Raw genomic sequence first — 20,019 nt, 5'->3', positions numbered from 1 at the left:
CAATTCAGAGCACAGGAAATTACTACCTTCTATTACAAGGGAACAGATAGAAGCCTATTTTCTCCATTGACTTGCTGGTATTTATGCATTGAAAGCAATGATAGTTTTCGTTTTTCTCCATAGTATATCTCATTCAATTCATTCCTTGCAAATGATAAAATAACTAGTGAAATGAACATACACAGATCTGAATTATTTTTTCCAGGTGGTAGTTGCTAAATTATGGGGGGGGGGGGTAGTGTTAAATAAAGTCCATGGTTATCTGCATATCATATGCAAAAATTATGGAAAATAAATACTTTTTTTTCAATTCAGGAGAGAGGTCCTTCCTTACCCTTGAAGAAATTGTTATGCTTAAATAGACATCATTTTATACACCCGGTACAGCACAGGCACTTGTTTCTGTAAATAACTTACGACCTCTGTATACTAATAATAACACATAAGTTATTTACAGAAACAAGTGCCTGTGCTGTACATGCATGTATTATGATTCACTTTTGTCATGAATAAATATATGCTATATCATATTTCAGGAGATAATGAAGCGGCATGTGATATCAAGGCAGTTAAGAATGGGGAACTATTGTACCAATCCGAGAGAGTTTTGGCATGCTCAGTTATCATTGAAAATGATGTATTTTTTACTGGAATAGTCAGTGCAGCCATGAAAAATAAGGTAATTATCAAAAATTTTATTCAACGCAATTTGATATTTAAACATGGTATACGCTTTATCAAGTTTTTGCTTTAATCAAGAATATTTTAGTAGATATTTCCAAATAAATATTCCGGGGTATTTGAATAAATAGTCAGCAGTATGACACTGAAAAAACATGTACATGTATGTGTAGTTTGGTCATTTAAAAAATATATACATGTATATTTCAAACCAAATCACTGAATACTTCAAAGAAATCACTGTCTAATTTGAAAGGTTATTACAGGTCACATACAGCTATAAACTAAGGCTGGAGAAAGAATCTGGAGATGTGCTAAACTCACACTGTGAATGCCCTGCAGGGAAAGGCCCAAATGGTACATGCAAGCACCTAGCTGCTTGCATGATTATGCTTGAAAATTTTATTGAGAATGGTGAAGTGGCGGTGCAGAAATCATGTACAGAAAATTTGATGATGTTCAACAAGCCAAAGGCATCCCATAAAGGTTGGAATATAAAAATATGCATGGACAACAGCATATAATTACATAAAAGTAGAAAATTCAAATTTGAGTCAACTTTTCCATCTTTGTTGATATATACAATGTGTCATATTATATAAAATTGGGATGTACAATTAACAAATTCATGTTCTTTTTCATGCATTCAGGATCTCCAGTCAAAGTTGAAAAAATTACAATTGGGAAGAGAAAATCAGCGGTTCATTTGGATGACCCACGACCAGAAAAGTTTAGGAATGTAGAGGGCATGCAAGACCGGGTCAGAAACCTATTAATCAACTATACATCAAATACTTCTGAAGACATTGCATTTCGTTATCTTTATGAGAGAGCAGATTTGAAGGTGACTTACAAATTTTGAAAAGTCAATACTTATTTAATTTAGATTCACCATGGAGTGTGACCTTGAATGTAATTAATAATACATCAGGGCATTTAGCTTTTTGGTCAGTTTGTCTTTTGAATGCCAAGTGATGGGGCTTCATATGTAAAATAAAATCTTTCTTCTTTCTCACAAAATTTGTGACCTTGACTTTTTTTTTTATTTCACTTTGCCATTACTTAATATATCACATTGGGTTTTGCATGTTTTTGTTGACCTTCGCATATGACCAATATGTTTTTAAACCTAACTATAACTTTGCCTACATTTCATGTTTATCTAGTCTTAATCTTGTCTTTGAAATAATGTGTATATATAATGTGTACAGTTTTCATACAGTATAATAAAATTTTACTTATTTTCAGTCTGCAATTCATGACCACCACTACTTATCACTGCCTTTCACAGAATACTGGGTGGATAAAGCATTACAGGTACTTTCAAAATCATAAAATAATTTGGAGATGGGACTTTATGGCTAAATGAATTTTTGCTTGCCGCAGAACTGTATAAAACTATATAAGTACATGACATCAATTATATATAAAAAAATAGCTTCATGTATTACCTATCAACTAAGATCAGTCATATATATTATGACGATTTATGATTAAAGCCTTTTCTAGATTTTTTCTCCCTTTCATTGCACAGGTAACTGAATCAGAGGTGGCAAGTATTGAAAAAGAAACAAGGGGACAATCTACAAATAAGAGATGGTTTGCAGAGAGAATGTGGAGAATCACAGCATCAAATTTTGGGCAGATTTCAAGAATGACAGACAGACGTAACAAACAGAAGCTTTGTAAATCATTGATATCTATCAAGAGCCTCACCACCCCTGCAGTCACTCATGGAAAATCATATGAAAAAAAAGCAATCAAAAAGTTTGAAGATAACCACAACATAAGAGTTCATGAGAATGGTTTATTCATTTGTTCAAAAATGCCATTTCTAGGTGCAACACCAGATGGCGTTATAGATGATAAATATATAATAGAGGTGAAATGTCCTTATAAAGGGCGGAAACAAGAAATCAACACAAACACAATGGAATATTTCACTTATTTAGAGGTAGTGGGTGGGGAAATCAAGCTGAAATATCTTCCAATTACTATGATCAAATTCAGGGACAACTGTATATAAGTGGCAGACAATTTTGTTATTTTATTGTGTATACACTAAAGTCACTATTTGTAGAAATTATTGAAATCAACAGAGAATACTGTGAGATGTGCCTTATACCAAAACTGGAGTCGTTTTATACAAAACATTACAGACCTTTCATTGCCTCAAATTTATAAATGATTGCAAATTAGGCCAATTAAAGTTAATTGATAGATTATCATCCCCGCCCGCCCCTCAAAAAAGGGCCCATCCCGATTTTTTTAATGCAAAAATTATGATTTCAAACAAACTTGCTTCCCAGTGACATGAGTGAATGATTAAAGTCACAGAATGTTGTTTTATATATATATATTCTACCAAGGAATCTTTGAATTCCTTACTTGATTAACACTTTGTGTGATGTCTGTTTTCATTAATTTTTTTTTCTCAGGAAATAAAAATTAAAAAATTATATTCTCCCACCCGCCCCATTTTTTTTGACCCCAGATGATAATCTACTAATTAGGTTGAATTGGCCTTACTTTGAAACCACCTCCTTCTGTACTACTTAAATGTATGCTACAAATGAAACAATATAGTTCCATAAAATTGACTACATGTTGTGAAGTATTGCAGGGAACACTTCAGATTGCCTAATAAAATTGCCCCCAATATGTAATCTGAAATTTTGGACTTTTCATTATGTCAATATGGTGTGATATATTCTAAATTTAAAAATATTAACCAAGGCAATAGCTTGGATCAGTATTTTCAAACTGAGTAAATATCAGAATAGAGAGAAATTTTATGATGGTGAATATCTTACAATGCTAACAAGCATATCTTATATGAATTATATTTAGATAAGTAAATGCTAGTGTCACTACCTTCATATATATATTATTCATATATGTATGAATTCAATAAAACCAATTGTCGAGGATTGATCAACATAAAATGTGATTAATTCACAAGAAATGATATGAATTGAGAAAATCTGTTTAAAACTGCACATCATCATTTAGCCTCTTTTGCTTTAATATCATCACAACTTATGCAAATTTATCTACAATTGACCTTCTAAAATTGCTTAGCACAAAGCAGATATAAATGATTCGGGATCCAAGCTGAATTTTGCTGTGACTAAGTTCATTCTTTAGAATTTTAAAACGTTTTGCCAGACCAATGACCCTTTCTACATGTATGCGTTTTGAAGCTACACGTCGATCATGTACTACTTCATGGGCTTCAAGTTGGGATTTACCTTTCAAAAATGTTGGAGTATTTACTTGAACATCCTTGTTAGCAAAGAGATCTTGCACCATGATGCCTCGATCAGCCATGATGCTGTCGCCTTTCTCAAACATACCATCTTTCAATAAATCAGATCTTTCAATAATCATTCTATCACTTGTAGACCCACCATAAGCATCGGAAACATATGACACAGCCCCTCTGGGAGTCACTCCAATCATTGCCTTTATAGTATTTCTATGCTTATAATTTGACCAAGTGATGGACTGAGCATTGACGTCTGACGGCTTCTCAACTGGTATTTCGGTGGCATCCAGTATAACCGTAGTGTTTGCAAACTTCTCTGCAAAATTTGAAGGCATAAAATCTTGAACTGTGTCTTGTGATGGCCATATGTTCATTTCCTTTAACTGGAAATACAAAAAATTTATCCAGGTTGTTACAATCCTAGATACAGTTGACACTGAAACTTGAAAGAAAAGTGACAATTCAAAATCCTCTTTAGCCTGTCTCAATTTCATCAAAGTTAAAAAAAGTTGATCCCTTGGTTCTAAAGTTACACATTTGTAATCTAATTCATTTACACATGGACCAAGACAGTGATAAAATATCATAAACTGATCGTAATTACTGAAACCAGTGTAATACGAAACAGCATCTGCATTATCTTTAAAATTTTCAATGGAACATTTCATAGCAAAGGGATTTTGCACAATTTTTTTCCCTAGATCCTGGATTTCTGTTGGTGTTTGATCAGCCTGCCCTGTCTTTACTGTATGATCTATAACCACTTCTTGCTGTACACCTGTAATATACATGTACAAGTAAAAATAGGTGGATATTTCATGTGTCTTACCAATACAGTAACTCGCTTAAATCTTTAACTGAAAGTACAGAATGTTTTTCAGTTCTTTTGATGTGGTGTATGTTCTTTTTTCCCTTTTGGACTTAACCTAACATAACTTAAATGCCCTATCAGCAAATTTCTGACATTGCATATATTTGTGGACTTTTACATTGTGACATAATAGTTAAATGGCCTATCAAAGCATTGTTTTACATGCAGTGGATATGGCTAAATGCAGACTTAAAGATTCCTTTATGTCTGTGCATGTGACACAACAAGCACTAAAGTATCATCATTATACCCATGGCCACAATGTCAGGTTCCTCCAATGGTTGGTTTCTCCTCTTAAATCTTAACTGTCTTGGGCTTGGGCCAGAAACTTCCTCCCCAGGGATCAGAATGGAAGGAACAGCATCTTCTTTAAGGCGAAGGCGGTCAGCTGAAAACAAAATTTCATTATCCTTATAGCAAGATGATGGTTTGCTCTTTCAATTTTCTTAATTTTTGAAAGACTTTTTCATTTTTTGTTATGAGCTTGTTACCAAAAAAATAAATACATGAATTAAAAGGCATATTTTAAATCACTTAATTCATGTTTTTGATTGGATAAAGTTTAAAAACATTTATTTTTTTTGGTCTGCAAAGGCAAAATGGGGTAGGGTTTATTTAAATATATTTCAACTTTTGAATATGCTAATTGTAAAACCTGGCATACAAATGATATTATGAATGAAAACATTAAGGTACAGTGTCCCCTTCCATCTATGTCATACATTTTGTGACTAAAAAGTGAATTGTTAATGCTTTAATCTTTAAAAAGTTAAAAGATAACTGATTATTGTTGGTAATTAGATTATTCCAACACTAATATTGCTGAATATTTATTGTTAGGACTATTCTTTGCTTTACATACACTTTATGTATGGTTATTTGGTTATCTTAGCAAGATTATTATAATATCACTTGCCTGTCATTACCATTCCCTTCGTCATTCTGAAATATAAAAGAAAACAGAAAGCAACACGAACACATGCAAATCAAATAAATGCAATGTAATTCAAAGTTCTTGCACTTGTATGTACATACAAGCAATATGAAATCATTAATGCAATACAGGCTAGGAATTGCATCATCTGAACTGACTTTATTGTTAAGAAGACTGACTTGTTCTAAGAAATAGAGGAAGGAAGCTCTAGTATATAGCCAGAATTTATAAGTGATGAGCCCTTTTATCAAAATTTCCAACGCACAACAAGAAGCAATTACTTGGCCTGTATTTATGACATCAAATTGAAACTCAAATTGAATATGAATAAAAACGGAAGACAAATATCATCATTAAGTTTATAAAATGTGTTTTACATTGATAATGATCGATATTATGGCTTCTAACCTGACGTGTCCCTGTAATCACTTTCGCAGAAGTGAAGGTGGCAAACAACATCTGCATTCTTAGGCTCCCACAACTTTTTTGATTTCGGATCAATTCTTTTGATTGCAACAATCCACTGAAAACGTTTATATTTGTCTTTAGGGAACTGATGTCCACCATAATTACTACAGAGCGGCACAGAACAACGCTGTGGCATGTCGACGATCACTTGCTTCGCGCTTTGTTTACCGTGGATTCAAGCGTCTCAAACGCACAGTTAACCACCGATACCTCATCGTCATAAAATGAAAAACCAAACCGGACGGGTATTTTCCATTAGATAGCTTTGACAAACGCAGACTGCTTCTCCGACTACAAGGTCCCATGACCAGACATCACAATTACTTAGTACCACACCCACTGTTCAGAAAACACCTTGCCTACAATCACGCCCACTGTTGCGACAACATTAGCAAACTAGGGTCCAGACATCATTTTCTCACAAAATTACAAGTATAACACTACGTTTTCCTGTGTAAGACAACCATGTAAGCTTTTTCTTTCTAACCTAATCACCAATGCAAGGCCAAAATTACCCAAGTCAGACAGCCATTGATATGATATTTTTCTGTCTTCTGTAGAGACGTTATTGGTTATGGCGTCATATTTTCAATGATTTACGTTAGATGGTGAAGTTAAATATTTTGTGTTGTTCTCTTCAAATTTCGATTTGATATAGCTTTTTGTGGACCAACCTTGGGATTTTTAGTTTACACAAAGTGTAAACCATTTTTGGATATGCTCTTTCTGACTTTCTTTTCCTGAATTATTGCACTAGTCTAAATTGTAGATAAAATGGAAGAAAATTAAACCTTCATTATTTTCTCCTGTAAGATAGGAAAATTCCACTTTTTGGACAAAATTCACTCAGGAAAGCCTCCTCCTAGACTGTGAATGTTGTTCCTTTGTGGAATTTCTCAATTCCATACTCGTACTAATGAAGGATTTTTATTAATCTTGCACTGCTGTCTTTGATTATGACATTCTATGATTTACATTACACGGTAGAGCACAATAAGTTGCACTGTTTGTTTCTATTTCGATTTGACGTCGATTTCTGGGGACAGTCTTGAGATTTTGTTAGTTTAAAAAGTAAACCGTTATCGTATATGCTCTTTCTGCCTGTTTTTGTATTTTTAAGTTAAAATGAAGATTTTAACAATTTAGAATTTTTCAAAGCTACTAATTCAATGCACTAAACCGTGGGTAAAATGTGAAAAAATAATATTTCATTATTTACTGGAACAAGATTCACTGTATAGCGCTCGACAAAGTCTCGTCCTAGACTGTCAATCTTGTCCCTTCGGTGAAATTTTAGAATTCCACAACCCTACTAATGAATTATTCTATTAATCTACTACGAAGCCCAGTGTCCAGACAACATTAACAGCAACTATATCCACTGTCCAGAAAACATTATATGCAATCAAGCGAACAGTCCAGACAGCATTATCTACTACAAGGTCCAGTTCCCAGACAACTTCATTCACAAGTCTTAATGTCCATACAAAACCCACCACCAAATCAAGTCTCCAGACAACATCATCCACTACCAAATCAAGTCTCCAGACAACATCACCCACTACCAAATCGAGACTCCAGACAACATCACCCACTACCAAATCCAGACTCCAGACAACATCACCCACTACCAAATCCAGTCTCCAGTCAACATCACCCACTACCAAATCCAGACTCCAGACAACATCACCCACTACCAAATCCAGACTACAGACAACATCACCAACTACCAAATCCAGACTCCAGACAACATCACCCACTACCAAACCAAGTCTCCAGACAACATCACCCACTACCAAATCAAGTTTCCAGACAACATCACCCACTACCAAATCCAGACTCCAGAAAACATTGCCCACTACCGAATCCAGTCTCCAGACAACATCAACCACTACCAAATCTAGTCGCCAGACAAAACCAACCACTATCAAATCAAATCTGCAGACAACATCACCCACTACCAAATCCAGACTCCAGACAACATTGCTCACTACCAAATCCAAACTCCAGACAACATCTTCCACTACCAAATCCAAACTCCAGACAACATCACCCACTACCAAACCAAGTCTCCACACAACATCACCCACTACCAAATCAAGTCTCCAGACAACATCACCCACTACCAAATCCAGACTCCAGACAACATTGCTCACTACCAAATCCAAACTCCAGACAACATCTTCCACTACCAAATCCAAACTCCAGACAACATCACCTACTACCAAACCAAGTCTCCACACAACATCACCCACTACCAAATCAAGTCTCCAGACAACATCACCCACTACCAAATCGAGACTCCAGACAACATCACCCACTACCAAATCCAGACTCCAGACATCATCACCCACTACCAAATCCAGTCTCCAGTCAACATTGCCCACTACCATATCCAGACTCCAGACAACATCACCCACTACCAAATCCAGACTCCAGACAACATCATCCACTACCAAATCTAGTCTCCAGACAACATCACCCACTACCAAATCCAGACTCCAGAAAACATTGCCCACTACCGAATCCAGTCTCCAGACAACATCAACCACTACCAAATCTAGTCGCCAGACAAAAGAAACCACTACCAAATCAAATCTGCAGACAACAACACCCACTAGCAAATCCAGACTCCAGACAACATTGCTCACTACCAAATCCAGACTCCAGACAACATCACCCACTACCAAACCAAGTCTCCAGACAACATCACCCACTACCAAATCAAGTCTCCACACAACATCACCCACTACCAAATCTAGAGTCCAGACAACATCACCCACTACCAAATCCAGACTCCAGAAAACATTGCCCACTACGGAATCCAGTCTCCAGAAAACAATTGCCACTACCAAATCCAGTCTCCAGACAACATCCAGTACCAAATCCAGACTCCAGAAAACATTGCCCACTACCGAATCCAGTCTCCAGACAACATCAACCACTACCAAATCTAGTCGCCAGACAAAACCAACCACTATCAAATCAAATCTGCAGACAACATCACCCACTACCAAATCCAGACTCCAGACAACATTGCTCACTACCAAATCCAAACTCCAGACAACATCTTCCACTACCAAATCCAAACTCCAGACAACATCACCCACTACCAAATCAAGTCTCCAGACAACATCACCCACTACCAAATCCAGACTCCAGAAAACATTGCCCACTACCGAATCCAGTTTCCAAAAAACGTTTGCCACTACCAAATCCAGTCTCCAGACAACATCCACTACCAAATCCAGTCTCCAGACAACACTACCCACTGCAAGAGCCGGCGTCCAGACTGCTACACCCCAAAAAGCCAAGGAACTAACTACATCCAATAGACGAGGTGAGTAACTGCCGTACGTGATTTCTCTAATATTCAATATAGTCGCCGCGGTGGCCTAGTGGTTAGAGCGTTTGCCCCGCATGCGGAAGGCCGGGTTTTGAATCCCGGCCTCGACATACCTAAGTCGTTAAAACAGGTAGTGACAGTTCCATCGCCAAACGATCGGCATGAGGAGTGAATGTCACGGGTCATCAGAGATGACGTTAAAATGGATGTCCCGTGTCGCAGTAGGTGCGGCACGCTAAAGAACCTCACTGCTCAAAGGCCGTAAGCGCCGAGCAAAGGCTTAAATTTGAAGCCCTTCACCGGTCTTGGCAACATCTCGATATGAGTGAAAAAATCTCGATAGAGACGTTAATCAAGATACAATAAATCAATACACTCATTATAGTGTAGTAATGCGATTTATGGTATGTCATGAAAGGCGAAGATAACGAACAGTGATCAATCTCATAACTTCTATAAGCAATACAAAATAAAGAGTTGGGAAAACACGGACCCCTGGATATACCAGAGGTGGGATCAGTTGCCTAGGAGGAGTAAGCATCCCCTGTCGGCCGATCACACCCGCCGTTAGCCGTATTTCTTGATCAGGTAAACGGAGTTATCCGTAGTCACAACCAGTGTGCAAAGAACAGCTTAACAATGTGCATGACACACGTCAGACAGCATTTGACCCAATGATAGATTGTATTGGCAAACTAGATCGTTATACCGAACATATAATTTGCGAAATGCTGATTCTAAACGGTAGCCTGCTTCGATTTAAAAACTAACCATGCGCAAAACAACCTCTTGCGTATCGAATCAGTTGAGATTTGTAAACAGCATATGCAAGTGATAATGGAATATTGCTACATAAGTATGGGAAGTTGACATGGAGAAGTTGAAATCATCGTGTTGGTCATAAAGTTGAGTTGTTAGTTTGCCGTTAATATCTACTTTCAATAAAATATCTAAGCAAGGGGCCTCCGTGGCCGAGTGGTTAGAGCATCGCACTCAAAATCACATGCTCTCTCACCTCTGGTCTGCGCGGGTTTGAATCACGCTCGCTCCGGTAAGTGAAAAGTTTCACAGTTTACTTTCGGACGGTCGATGATCTCTCTTCGCAGGTACATTATATCTGGGTTTTCTCTTCCATCAATAAAAACTGGGCACCATCAGATAACTGAAAAATTATTGAGTGTGGCGGAAAACAGCAAAACAATCAAAACAATCAATCTAAGTATGAAGCAGAAGTTGACGACTCTGTTGGGTCTTTTATTTCGAATTCACTGGGATATATTGAATCGACATATGAATGAAAATTATTATTGTTAATAGATATTACATCGTCGATATATCTAAATGTCGAATTGAAGGCCACAAGAAGAGAGTTTTCTTCTCACATAGAAGTTTAAAAAAAATTAAATTCTGCTTCATGGGAATTCATAAATTGTGTAAAACGATGTTTTGTAACCGAGTAGGTTTGCCTAAAATTTAATTAATACTTTGCAGACCATTTCTGATCAACAATACTCCCAAATTCTGTTTAAATTACGTTGCAGTATTTCAGCAAATATATGCTTAGTGTAAAGAGACAAAACGTATTCCTGTAAAATACAAACTTATCAGCCCTTTGGTTGACTTCTGAAATTAGAAACTTTTGGTTCTTTATTTATTGTTTTATGCCCCATTCAAGAATTTTCTTTCATTTAGAGATGTCACCAGTTTTAAGTGAAATGTCATAAATTTTTACCTATGCATGACGCTTAGAACCGTAGCAGTGAGGGTTCTTTATCGTTCAAACGCCTCTCATGACACGGGACTTCCATTTTTCTCTGGTCGTTATAACGATCTAGTTTATCAATACAACCTATCATTGTGTCAAATGTTGTCTGATGTGTTTCATACCGATTGTTAGGCCGTTCTTTGCACTCTGATTTTGACTACGGATAACTCCGTTTACCTGATCAAGATACATGTATAGGGCCCATAGCGGGTGTGACCGGTTTACAGGGTATGCTTACTCCTCCTAGGTATCTAATTCCACCTCTTGTGTGCCCAGGAGTCAGTGTTTGCCCAACTCTCTATTTTGCATTGCTTATAGGAGTTATGAGATAGATCACTGTTCGTTAGCTTCACCTTTCATTTTAAAGATCATATTGGGAAAACCGCTACATTTGATCCGTACATCATCCCCTGCATATTTAAATTCAAATTTTCACCATAGGTTGTCTATGCCCTTGTAGAAGAATGAAAAATCTCGTCATCATCCAGAGTGAAACTCAGCTGAAAAGGAAGGTAGAAGTGCTGAAAAAGGTCCTGAGTGTGAACAAAACCTTGCTATCTAGCTCGTTACGACGGGGGATTTCCGCTACAGACTCACGCACATCCGCTGCCGCCATTGGGAGTATCTTAGGAATTACTGTCATTGTACTAGTCATTGCTTCTGTTATCGCAAGTGACGTTCGTCGTTTGTACAGCGATTTCAAACACGGGGTGTAGAGATGTAGGCCTGGAAGAATATTAACACTTGAAAAGAAAGAAAACAATTCTTAAACGTTCGACAAACAAAGCATGTAATTAATCTTAATGTGTAAATATACCATGGTTGTAAGATATTGTACAGGATGTTTCATAAAGTCTCAAAGAATTTTTCGCATTGATTGTACAAGACAATTAGCAGCAACATATCTAGCTGCAGATCTGTAGCTCACTCGGAAAATATTAGGATATATTAGAGAGCTACCCTTATACAAAAACCTTCACTTTGCGGCACAGAATAAATTGCACACGGTTGAGATCATATATCGTTATATTCTTACATCACCATCTCAAAAAATGTAATATTGTGATGTTTAAATGTTACGTGGGTCCTAATGGCAACACAAAGTTCCAAAGTAATCAATAAGACGAGTCAGCGTCCGAACTTCGTAACTTTATTTCTTAGAACGACAGACATTTTCTGCATACCGAGCCCGATTTTCGAGCCCGACAACTCACATGCACTACGCTATTCCCTCTGTCTTTCTAAAGAACATGTTATACATTTAAGTTAACACAAAATGTAAATCAAACTATTAGAGTTCAAATGGCCAAGTAGTCCTAGGTTGTGTATCTGGATAGGGATTGAACATTTCTTCCATATCTAGACCTCTTCAAGGAGTTTCTTTACATTCGGTCTTCCTCAGAGGAATCCGTTATCTCCAAATTTAGTCTCTTTTCCCAGTGCAGATTATTTTGTTCCTCCTGGATTTCCTTGTGATCATTTGACGTCCTCTCTTCACCAGTTTCACTAAGAATCTCCGGATCCTTGTTCTTATAGTCATCCCAAAAATTAGAACGCCTGTCCTCTCCATCAAAATGTGCACAATACTGTAGTTGTATTTGAGCTTTTGAGACCCAACTTGGCAATGTCTCGAGAAGACAAGGCTTAAGACGGTTGTGATGGAGTACCTTAGATCCTTTCGTTTTGATGGAGTTCTTGCATTACAGGACCACTATTGCGGGTCCTTTCCATAGTGGCTGTAGTTCTGGATTCCTTGCCACTCTTTCATCATCATCCATAATTTATACTAGGTCAGCGGGGGTGTAGGACCTCTCATAGACGAGCAAATCATGTTGATGCTTTTGTCCCCTTGCTGCACTTTTAAGGTTTTCCCTTACGATCTCTTCGCATTTTGTAATAGATGACCACATGTTTCTATATAGCATGTCTTCCATTTGTGTAATTTCCCCAATCTACGTATTTGCTATACCAATCCTTGTCTCTGCCTCATGCCGTTAGACACTGTGTCCTTCAGAGTAAATATCAGAATCAGGGTCATAGGGATCTGAATGAGGTTTGGGTTACCGACAAAATCTATGTTGAAATATCTCGTGACTCCCAGGGGTACAGCATCATCTATATCAGAATGAAATCTGGACCATGTCTTGTTTATTTTGGCGCAGTGTTTGCATCCACCACAAGGCAAATCAGATAAATGGATAGACCAAAATAGGTGGAGACACTAGTCTCTCCTTCAGAAAAAAGTCGATGATAATTGGTTACATCTAGAAAGACTTGTACATCCTTGATTGGTTCTGTACAATTCCCTCTTTGCTGATCCAGTGTCCACCCCCACCCCCAAACCGCTTGCTTGAAAAAAAAACCCTACACTTTGATAGTCTTAGTCTAAAGGTCGTGGAATATCCAAGGCAATCTGAAGTATTTCGGGATCCCTTTCCATGCTGATCATGCTGGTAAAGTCTGGGGCTGTCCCTTTGGCTGTCAAGCAACCCTGTACTGTGACCCAGGATCTGTATGAGGCCTTCCATGATATTTGAAAATAGCTTTACTTGTATTTTCATCACCTCTCTCCGACTCTTTAATGATTCCGACAAAAGTCATTCTTGGTTTAAAATGATATCTGAATGTCTGTCTAAAGTTGCTGATACCCCCCCCCCCCCTGATTTATTATTATTTGTACCCGTTTGTCTAAGGTTGAATCTTGTTTGCTTAGGATTGTACCTGTTGTTTGTCTTAAATGTAAGATAGGATTGGGCAAGTTTCCCCCCAACTTTTTCCAAGACCATAATTGTACTGGATGTTATTGAGGATTGTACTAAGCTACGATCAGATTGGAATTCATCAGTATCTGTTGTGATTATATTGTCAAGTAATTTGTCACTTTCACTCATTTCTGCTTGGATGATTATTACAAAGTTAGCCATCCTTGTGGCTCAACATTCAGTTTTAGTAAATCAGGTGTTGTATCAACCCAGCACTCCATCACTATGTCTAATTCTGACCGCCCGAACCACGTCTGAGATAAATGACTATCTGGGTGAATGCAGTCCTTTAAAAGATTAGAGTGGATAGATTGCCTTCCCCGACCTCTGACCTTTAGAATATCAAAGTGGAACTGGAGAGTGTTACGGCTTAATGATTGAGATCGACAATTTGTTGGTTGAAAAGTGAAAGGTGAAGATAACGAACAGTGATCAATCTCATAATTCATAATTCCTATAAGCAATACAATATAGATAGTTAGGCTAACACGGACCCCTGGACACACCAGAGGTGGGATCAGGCGCCTAGGGGGAGTAAGAATCCCCTGTCGACCGGTCACAATTTCCTATTTTATAGACTTGTCAGTAGTTTCAAAAGATTCTGCATGAGAGAGTCCTAAATATAAATTATATCTTATTAATGAATACACAGGAATTGTAATGAATTTTAGTGATCCTTGTTGTGCTGTAACCAAATTGGTGCTTAATTTGATCGGATTCAATATTGTTTTATTCATTACCTCCTTCAACTGGAGATTCAGTCAGTGCAAAAGTTTACCGCCACTTTGACAGTGTCATTCGGACATAAGCATGTACATCTAGCCAAGCCACAATGTAAGTTAAATCTTGTTTCTATATAATCGATCATGGTAATTGTTTGAATTGATACATATATAATGTTGTAAGTTATGTATACATGTATATACTCACCTTTCTAACTTTTCATTTTTGAGAAAGTGTAAACATTGCGATACTTTTTAGAATTCATCAACCTGTTTTATAGAATTAAGGTAATTTCTGTATTGTTATGTAATGGTGCCTATAAAATGTGTAACGTTGTATTTATACTTATAGCTTCTTACTGCACTCTCACTCTCACGCACACGTTGGTGTTAGTGTTGGTTAACTGTGCAAAGGGCAGAATACTGCTTTGATGAAGTTCTGTAATCTATGAAACTGTTCTAAAATGTTGCTCGTTGCCGTACCTATATAACTGTATCGCAAATCAATGAAAGGTGAAGATAACGAACATTGATCAATTTCATAACTCCTATAAGCAATATAAAACAAATTTGTCTTATTCTGTGTTTGGAACCTCTGTGGGTTTGCTTTGTAAAATCACACACACCTGACATACACTGCAAGTGACTTGCTTCCTCTTGAGATTTTTCCAATTCAGGTATTGCCCTATCAATTGCAGAGGGTGCTCCTGGATTTGGGAGGAAATGCAATGAGGTCCTAGGAGTACTGCGAGTTAACCCGAGACAATTGCTGACGCTATCAGATATTAGAACAGGCACCTTGTTAATGGGGGTGGAGGGAACTTTGAGTGGATTGTTCTCTAAATATTTTGTTGTACTTTAAAAATAAGTTTATTAAACAAGAGAAGCTTATATTCCTGACCTTGAGTTATACCATTCTCTAGTTTTGTAGTGGTTTAAGTCAAATATTTGACAATATTAATCAGTGTGGGGATTATGCAAGTCCAAATATATACATGTATACATAAGTAGGCACAATTTGCAGATGTCGATTCACAGAGTCTGATAAAAAATTTAATAAATCAAGAACATTTTCGCCTTGCCTGACCAAAACTATACAAACAATAAAGGAGCGGATTCACACAACTCAGAGATGCACGTGGTTGTCTTATGAACTAACCAAACGCATATGAAAACATATCTGACATCAGTTTGGTGCTGCGGTGCAACTGTCATGTGGGTCCTAGTGACACCCGGAACTTCCAATGTAGGCAAAAAGACGATACAGTGTCCAAGCTTAGTAACTTTACAATTTAATTAAAATTAGATCTTTGATCCGTTTACGTTTACGTACACAAGGTGTAGCGATATACGTGAGCGGATCAAAGGGTCTAATTTTAATTAGATTGGTAACTTAATGTTTTTTTTTAGAACGACATATATTTTCTGCATGCCGAGCCCGACAACTCACATGCACTACAATATAAAACAATTCCTAACATATTTTCCCATTATATATTATAACGATCTGCAGTTACATATTATATTCAACGTATAAAAAAAAAAAAAAAACCCAAAACCCCAACAGATTTCAATGGTTGCGAAATTTTGACGTCATAATGGTTATGTCAAACATACATTTCAGAGAGTCCTCTTTTTCAAAATATTTGAAATATATGTGACCAAAAACTTAAAAAAAACAACCCCCAAAAAAAAAAAAACAACAAAAAACCGCCCAACGAAGAATGCAAATGCAAAACTATATTATCGACATGCATTGCCTCGAATCATGAAGATGAATAGTATCTAACAAACACATATTAATAATTATGATAAAAACAAATCAAAAATGTCTAGTAGCAATCAACCGACCTACAATGTAAGCTGACACCAATTAAATTATCTATCAAACATTACAGGAATGAATTCAAACGGATGTTACACAAATGAAAGGTGAAAATAACGAACAGTGATCAATCTCATAAACACTATGAGCGATACAAAATAGAGAGTTGAGAATTAAGAAATGTTATGGTATACAAATGGTTGGATGTATTTTCTTTCATGTTCCGCACGACATTTTTTCAATTATATGGAGAGGTCACCATTACCGGTAAATGACTGCAAAATTTAGACTCTAGCTCGGCTCTTACGGCCTTTGAGATGGGAGGGATCTCTGTCGTGTCAAACCTACTGTGACACGGGGTCTCAGTTTGTTTGGTCTCTTCCGAAGGACTACCCATTTAGTCGCCTTTTACGACAAGCAAGGGGTACTGAGGACGTGTTCCAACCCGAATCCCCACGGGAAGTTTACAAATAATGGAATAGAAATATTTTCTATATAAAAGGAACCATACCATCTGCCTGTATTGGTTAAAACAAGATTTATTTGATTTCCTGCATAAAATTGTCGGTCATAATTGGACAATATGTACATTCTAATTTTTTGCACGAAAAAAAAAAAAAATGACTGTGACAGAAATTCCATATTTAAAAAAGTTAAACATATCTTATTAGGTTACAACTATATAATTTCCATAATCTAGACAAAATTCTAGATCATATCAAAGAGGTTGTACATTGTTCTATCCTAGGTTCGGGTCATCTTAAAATTTGACCACGTGGTCACTGCAATGGACTGCTTTCAAAGCTAGGTATGAAGGCTGATTTGTGCCATTTTACAATACTTTTTGTCGCCTCTTCGTTATTTAGGGACGAAGAGTAGTTAAATATTGTTGTGTTGTATTTTCGATTCAAATCACAAAAAGTCGATAAAGTGTAAAATGGCACAAATCAGCGACTGTACATAGCCCTTAGACTCGCTGCTACGATCTTTAATGCAGCCCTGATATATGTGATCAAAAGAAAATCTAAAGGAATTATACAGGATTGTTTATCTTCATCGAAAATGAGATGACGGGTTACATGTATACTAAAAGGACTAATTCTCGAAAAAAAAAATTCCTGTTTCAGAAAGATTAAATCACTGTCACTGGACAGAAATCCCTATTTAACATCACGTTTATCCTGGATATTTTCTGACTAGGTCACATTGATAGTCAATGGGTACACTAGCCATCCGTATATAACTAGAAAATATGTAGTTCTTAAGACCGACAATAGGCAAACTTCACTGACAAAGGTGATCTTGTATTAATTTACAAACTTATGTCTCGTCGTCACCGTAGAAATTGAAGAAATTATAAGAACTTACCCAGCTTTGTGTAATTAAATTTTCGTTAGTTGCATGCGTTAAAGCAATCCAAGCTGTAACTGACGTTATTTTTCAGCAATAAAGGTATGAACCAATTAACTTCTATCGGTATAACTAATACAATCCTTAACATCTGATGAAAAATTCAGCAAAATAAGCAAGGGAATATTGTTTGAGGGCATACCTACACTGATCGTTTCGTATAAACCGCCATAACCTCAGACACAATCGTCATATACTTGCACACGTGAACGATGATTGCCGAACATAATCGGGTTACTGAAACCAAGGTCATACAAAGATGGAAACTTTCAAACGGGCGTGACGTTTGTTTTCAAATATTACATCGTTTCTTGAATGACTAGAAGTACTATAAGTGTAAGAAAGTAATAATGTGCCACTACAATTGGTAACAGATTTTCTTTAAAATTGGCATGTTAGATTGTTTACAAATCTGACACGTGCGCAGCTCCGCTCTTCCGTATTACGAACTGGCAACCTCCGAGCTCAATGCACATAGGGGATTCCTGACTGGAAGATAATGATTCATGAATCGACATTTTCTGCCGATTTGACGGATTTTTTGTTGCCTCAGATCCATTCTGATTCAATGAACCTATATTATTGTATTCAATTACAAATATGTCATTCTATCTGTTTAAAAAAAAAAAAAATATCAATTTATTTACCATCAGTTACAGCTTGTATTGCTTTCAGTTCAAGTTAGCGAGGTCGAACGATAATTGATTAGAATTTAGAATCGATATACTAGTTAAAATTATTGCATTATACTTAATACAATAAATGCATTAATGAACGGCAAAGATATCAAATCTTTGAGAATATCAGAAAAGTCCATTACAGACATTGTCTGAATATGTGTCTGTGTTCTTTTACGACTAGGTTATTGCCTTGTCAGATGTTGAAGAGACCCTATTAATAATGGCTGCATTAAGGCCAACGTCTGAAAAAATTCATTCACAGCTGTATAGATCCTAATTATATCATGTGAAATTGATCGATTCTCTTTATTTCGTAAACACACTCTGCTTATTACAAAAAAAGTTTGCATGACGGTTAACTATTGCATACATTACTTTTCCTCATTGAACGAGATGCCGGCAGCTTGCACATGAGGCTGTGGGTCTTGGTTGGCTATAGTGTGTATGTATCTATTCCCATTTCTAAAGACAAACATGGATATCAATTTAGAACAAAAGTAAGTATTCACCAAATTATCATGCAGTTGCAGTTCATAACGGCATGTGTTTTCATAAATGAAATTTATATTTCATGATTTTACATTCTACTTTCGTCTATGTACGAATTCTCAGCCGTTAGAAAAGACGTACTATATTTATTAAGATTCATACGCGTTTTGTTCACAAATTCTACAGCGCATTTGTGAAGAAATGGCCATCATTACAATGATGCGTCGTTTACAGTTCTCCCAGTGGTTACTGTTGGTATATGTAATCACTATTCGTAAACCAATGGTACCCAAGTTCACAAAAGGTAGATTTTCTTGCAGGCCGACCATTGGTAGCGCGGGAATTTTGTTTATTTTTGGCATCTTCAAAGTGACGTTCATGAGAATGTCGCTGACATTTTCAGTGTAGTATGCACTGCCTCTGCAAATGAGATACAATAACAAAGTCTGCAGGATATTATATATCGCCGTACTTACTGGCCCTTCCAAGATAAAAAGTCATTTTCCGACAATTGACTGCACAATAAAACGCATTTCACTATTTGTAATGTTCTGTTTCTGTATGAGCAAAACAATTATCAGTTGACTTGTCGCCATGATACTACAATAATTGCTGGTATGACACCATTCTTTAACAGTAGATGAGAGTAAGCGAATCGGACACTTGACTTGCGAAGATGCGTAAAGTCATTACTTCATAGATATGCATTAGAAAATCATTATTTTCTCCTTATTATACCTCCTTACCAGTACTCTTTTAATACCCGTTTATAATTTGTCGAAATTGCCAAATCGTATT

The 20,019-nt window shown here is 36.7% G+C and overlaps 2 protein-coding genes across 2 annotated transcripts in view; both read left to right on the top strand.

Moving 5' to 3' along the window:
• Positions 1 to 439: 439 nt before the first annotated feature.
• LOC130048631 (uncharacterized) lies at positions 440 to 2,707 on the top strand. Its single transcript, XM_056145629.1, has 5 exons — positions 440 to 679; positions 948 to 1,167; positions 1,332 to 1,525; positions 1,930 to 1,998; positions 2,216 to 2,707. Exons 1-5 carry the CDS (start codon positions 506 to 508, stop codon positions 2,705 to 2,707), a joined length of 1,149 nt encoding a protein of 382 aa, XP_056001604.1. The 5' UTR covers positions 440 to 505.
• Positions 2,708 to 6,446: 3,739 nt separating this feature from the next.
• The window catches only part of LOC125656598 (mucin-2-like), a 36,981-nt gene continuing 23,408 nt past the window's right edge, over positions 6,447 to 20,019 (top strand). The window contains exons 1-2 of the mRNA XM_048887204.2: positions 6,447 to 6,467; positions 7,567 to 9,562. Of these exons, the coding sequence (XP_048743161.2) occupies positions 6,447 to 6,467; positions 7,567 to 9,562 (2,017 nt within the window). The remainder of the gene's footprint in view (positions 6,468 to 7,566; positions 9,563 to 20,019) is intronic.

The sequence above is a fragment of the Ostrea edulis genome, chromosome 7, assembly GCF_947568905.1.
Source record: "Ostrea edulis chromosome 7, xbOstEdul1.1, whole genome shotgun sequence".
Taxonomy (NCBI): domain Eukaryota; kingdom Metazoa; phylum Mollusca; class Bivalvia; order Ostreida; family Ostreidae; genus Ostrea; species Ostrea edulis.
This window is presented reverse-complemented; position numbering and strand designations above follow the sequence as displayed.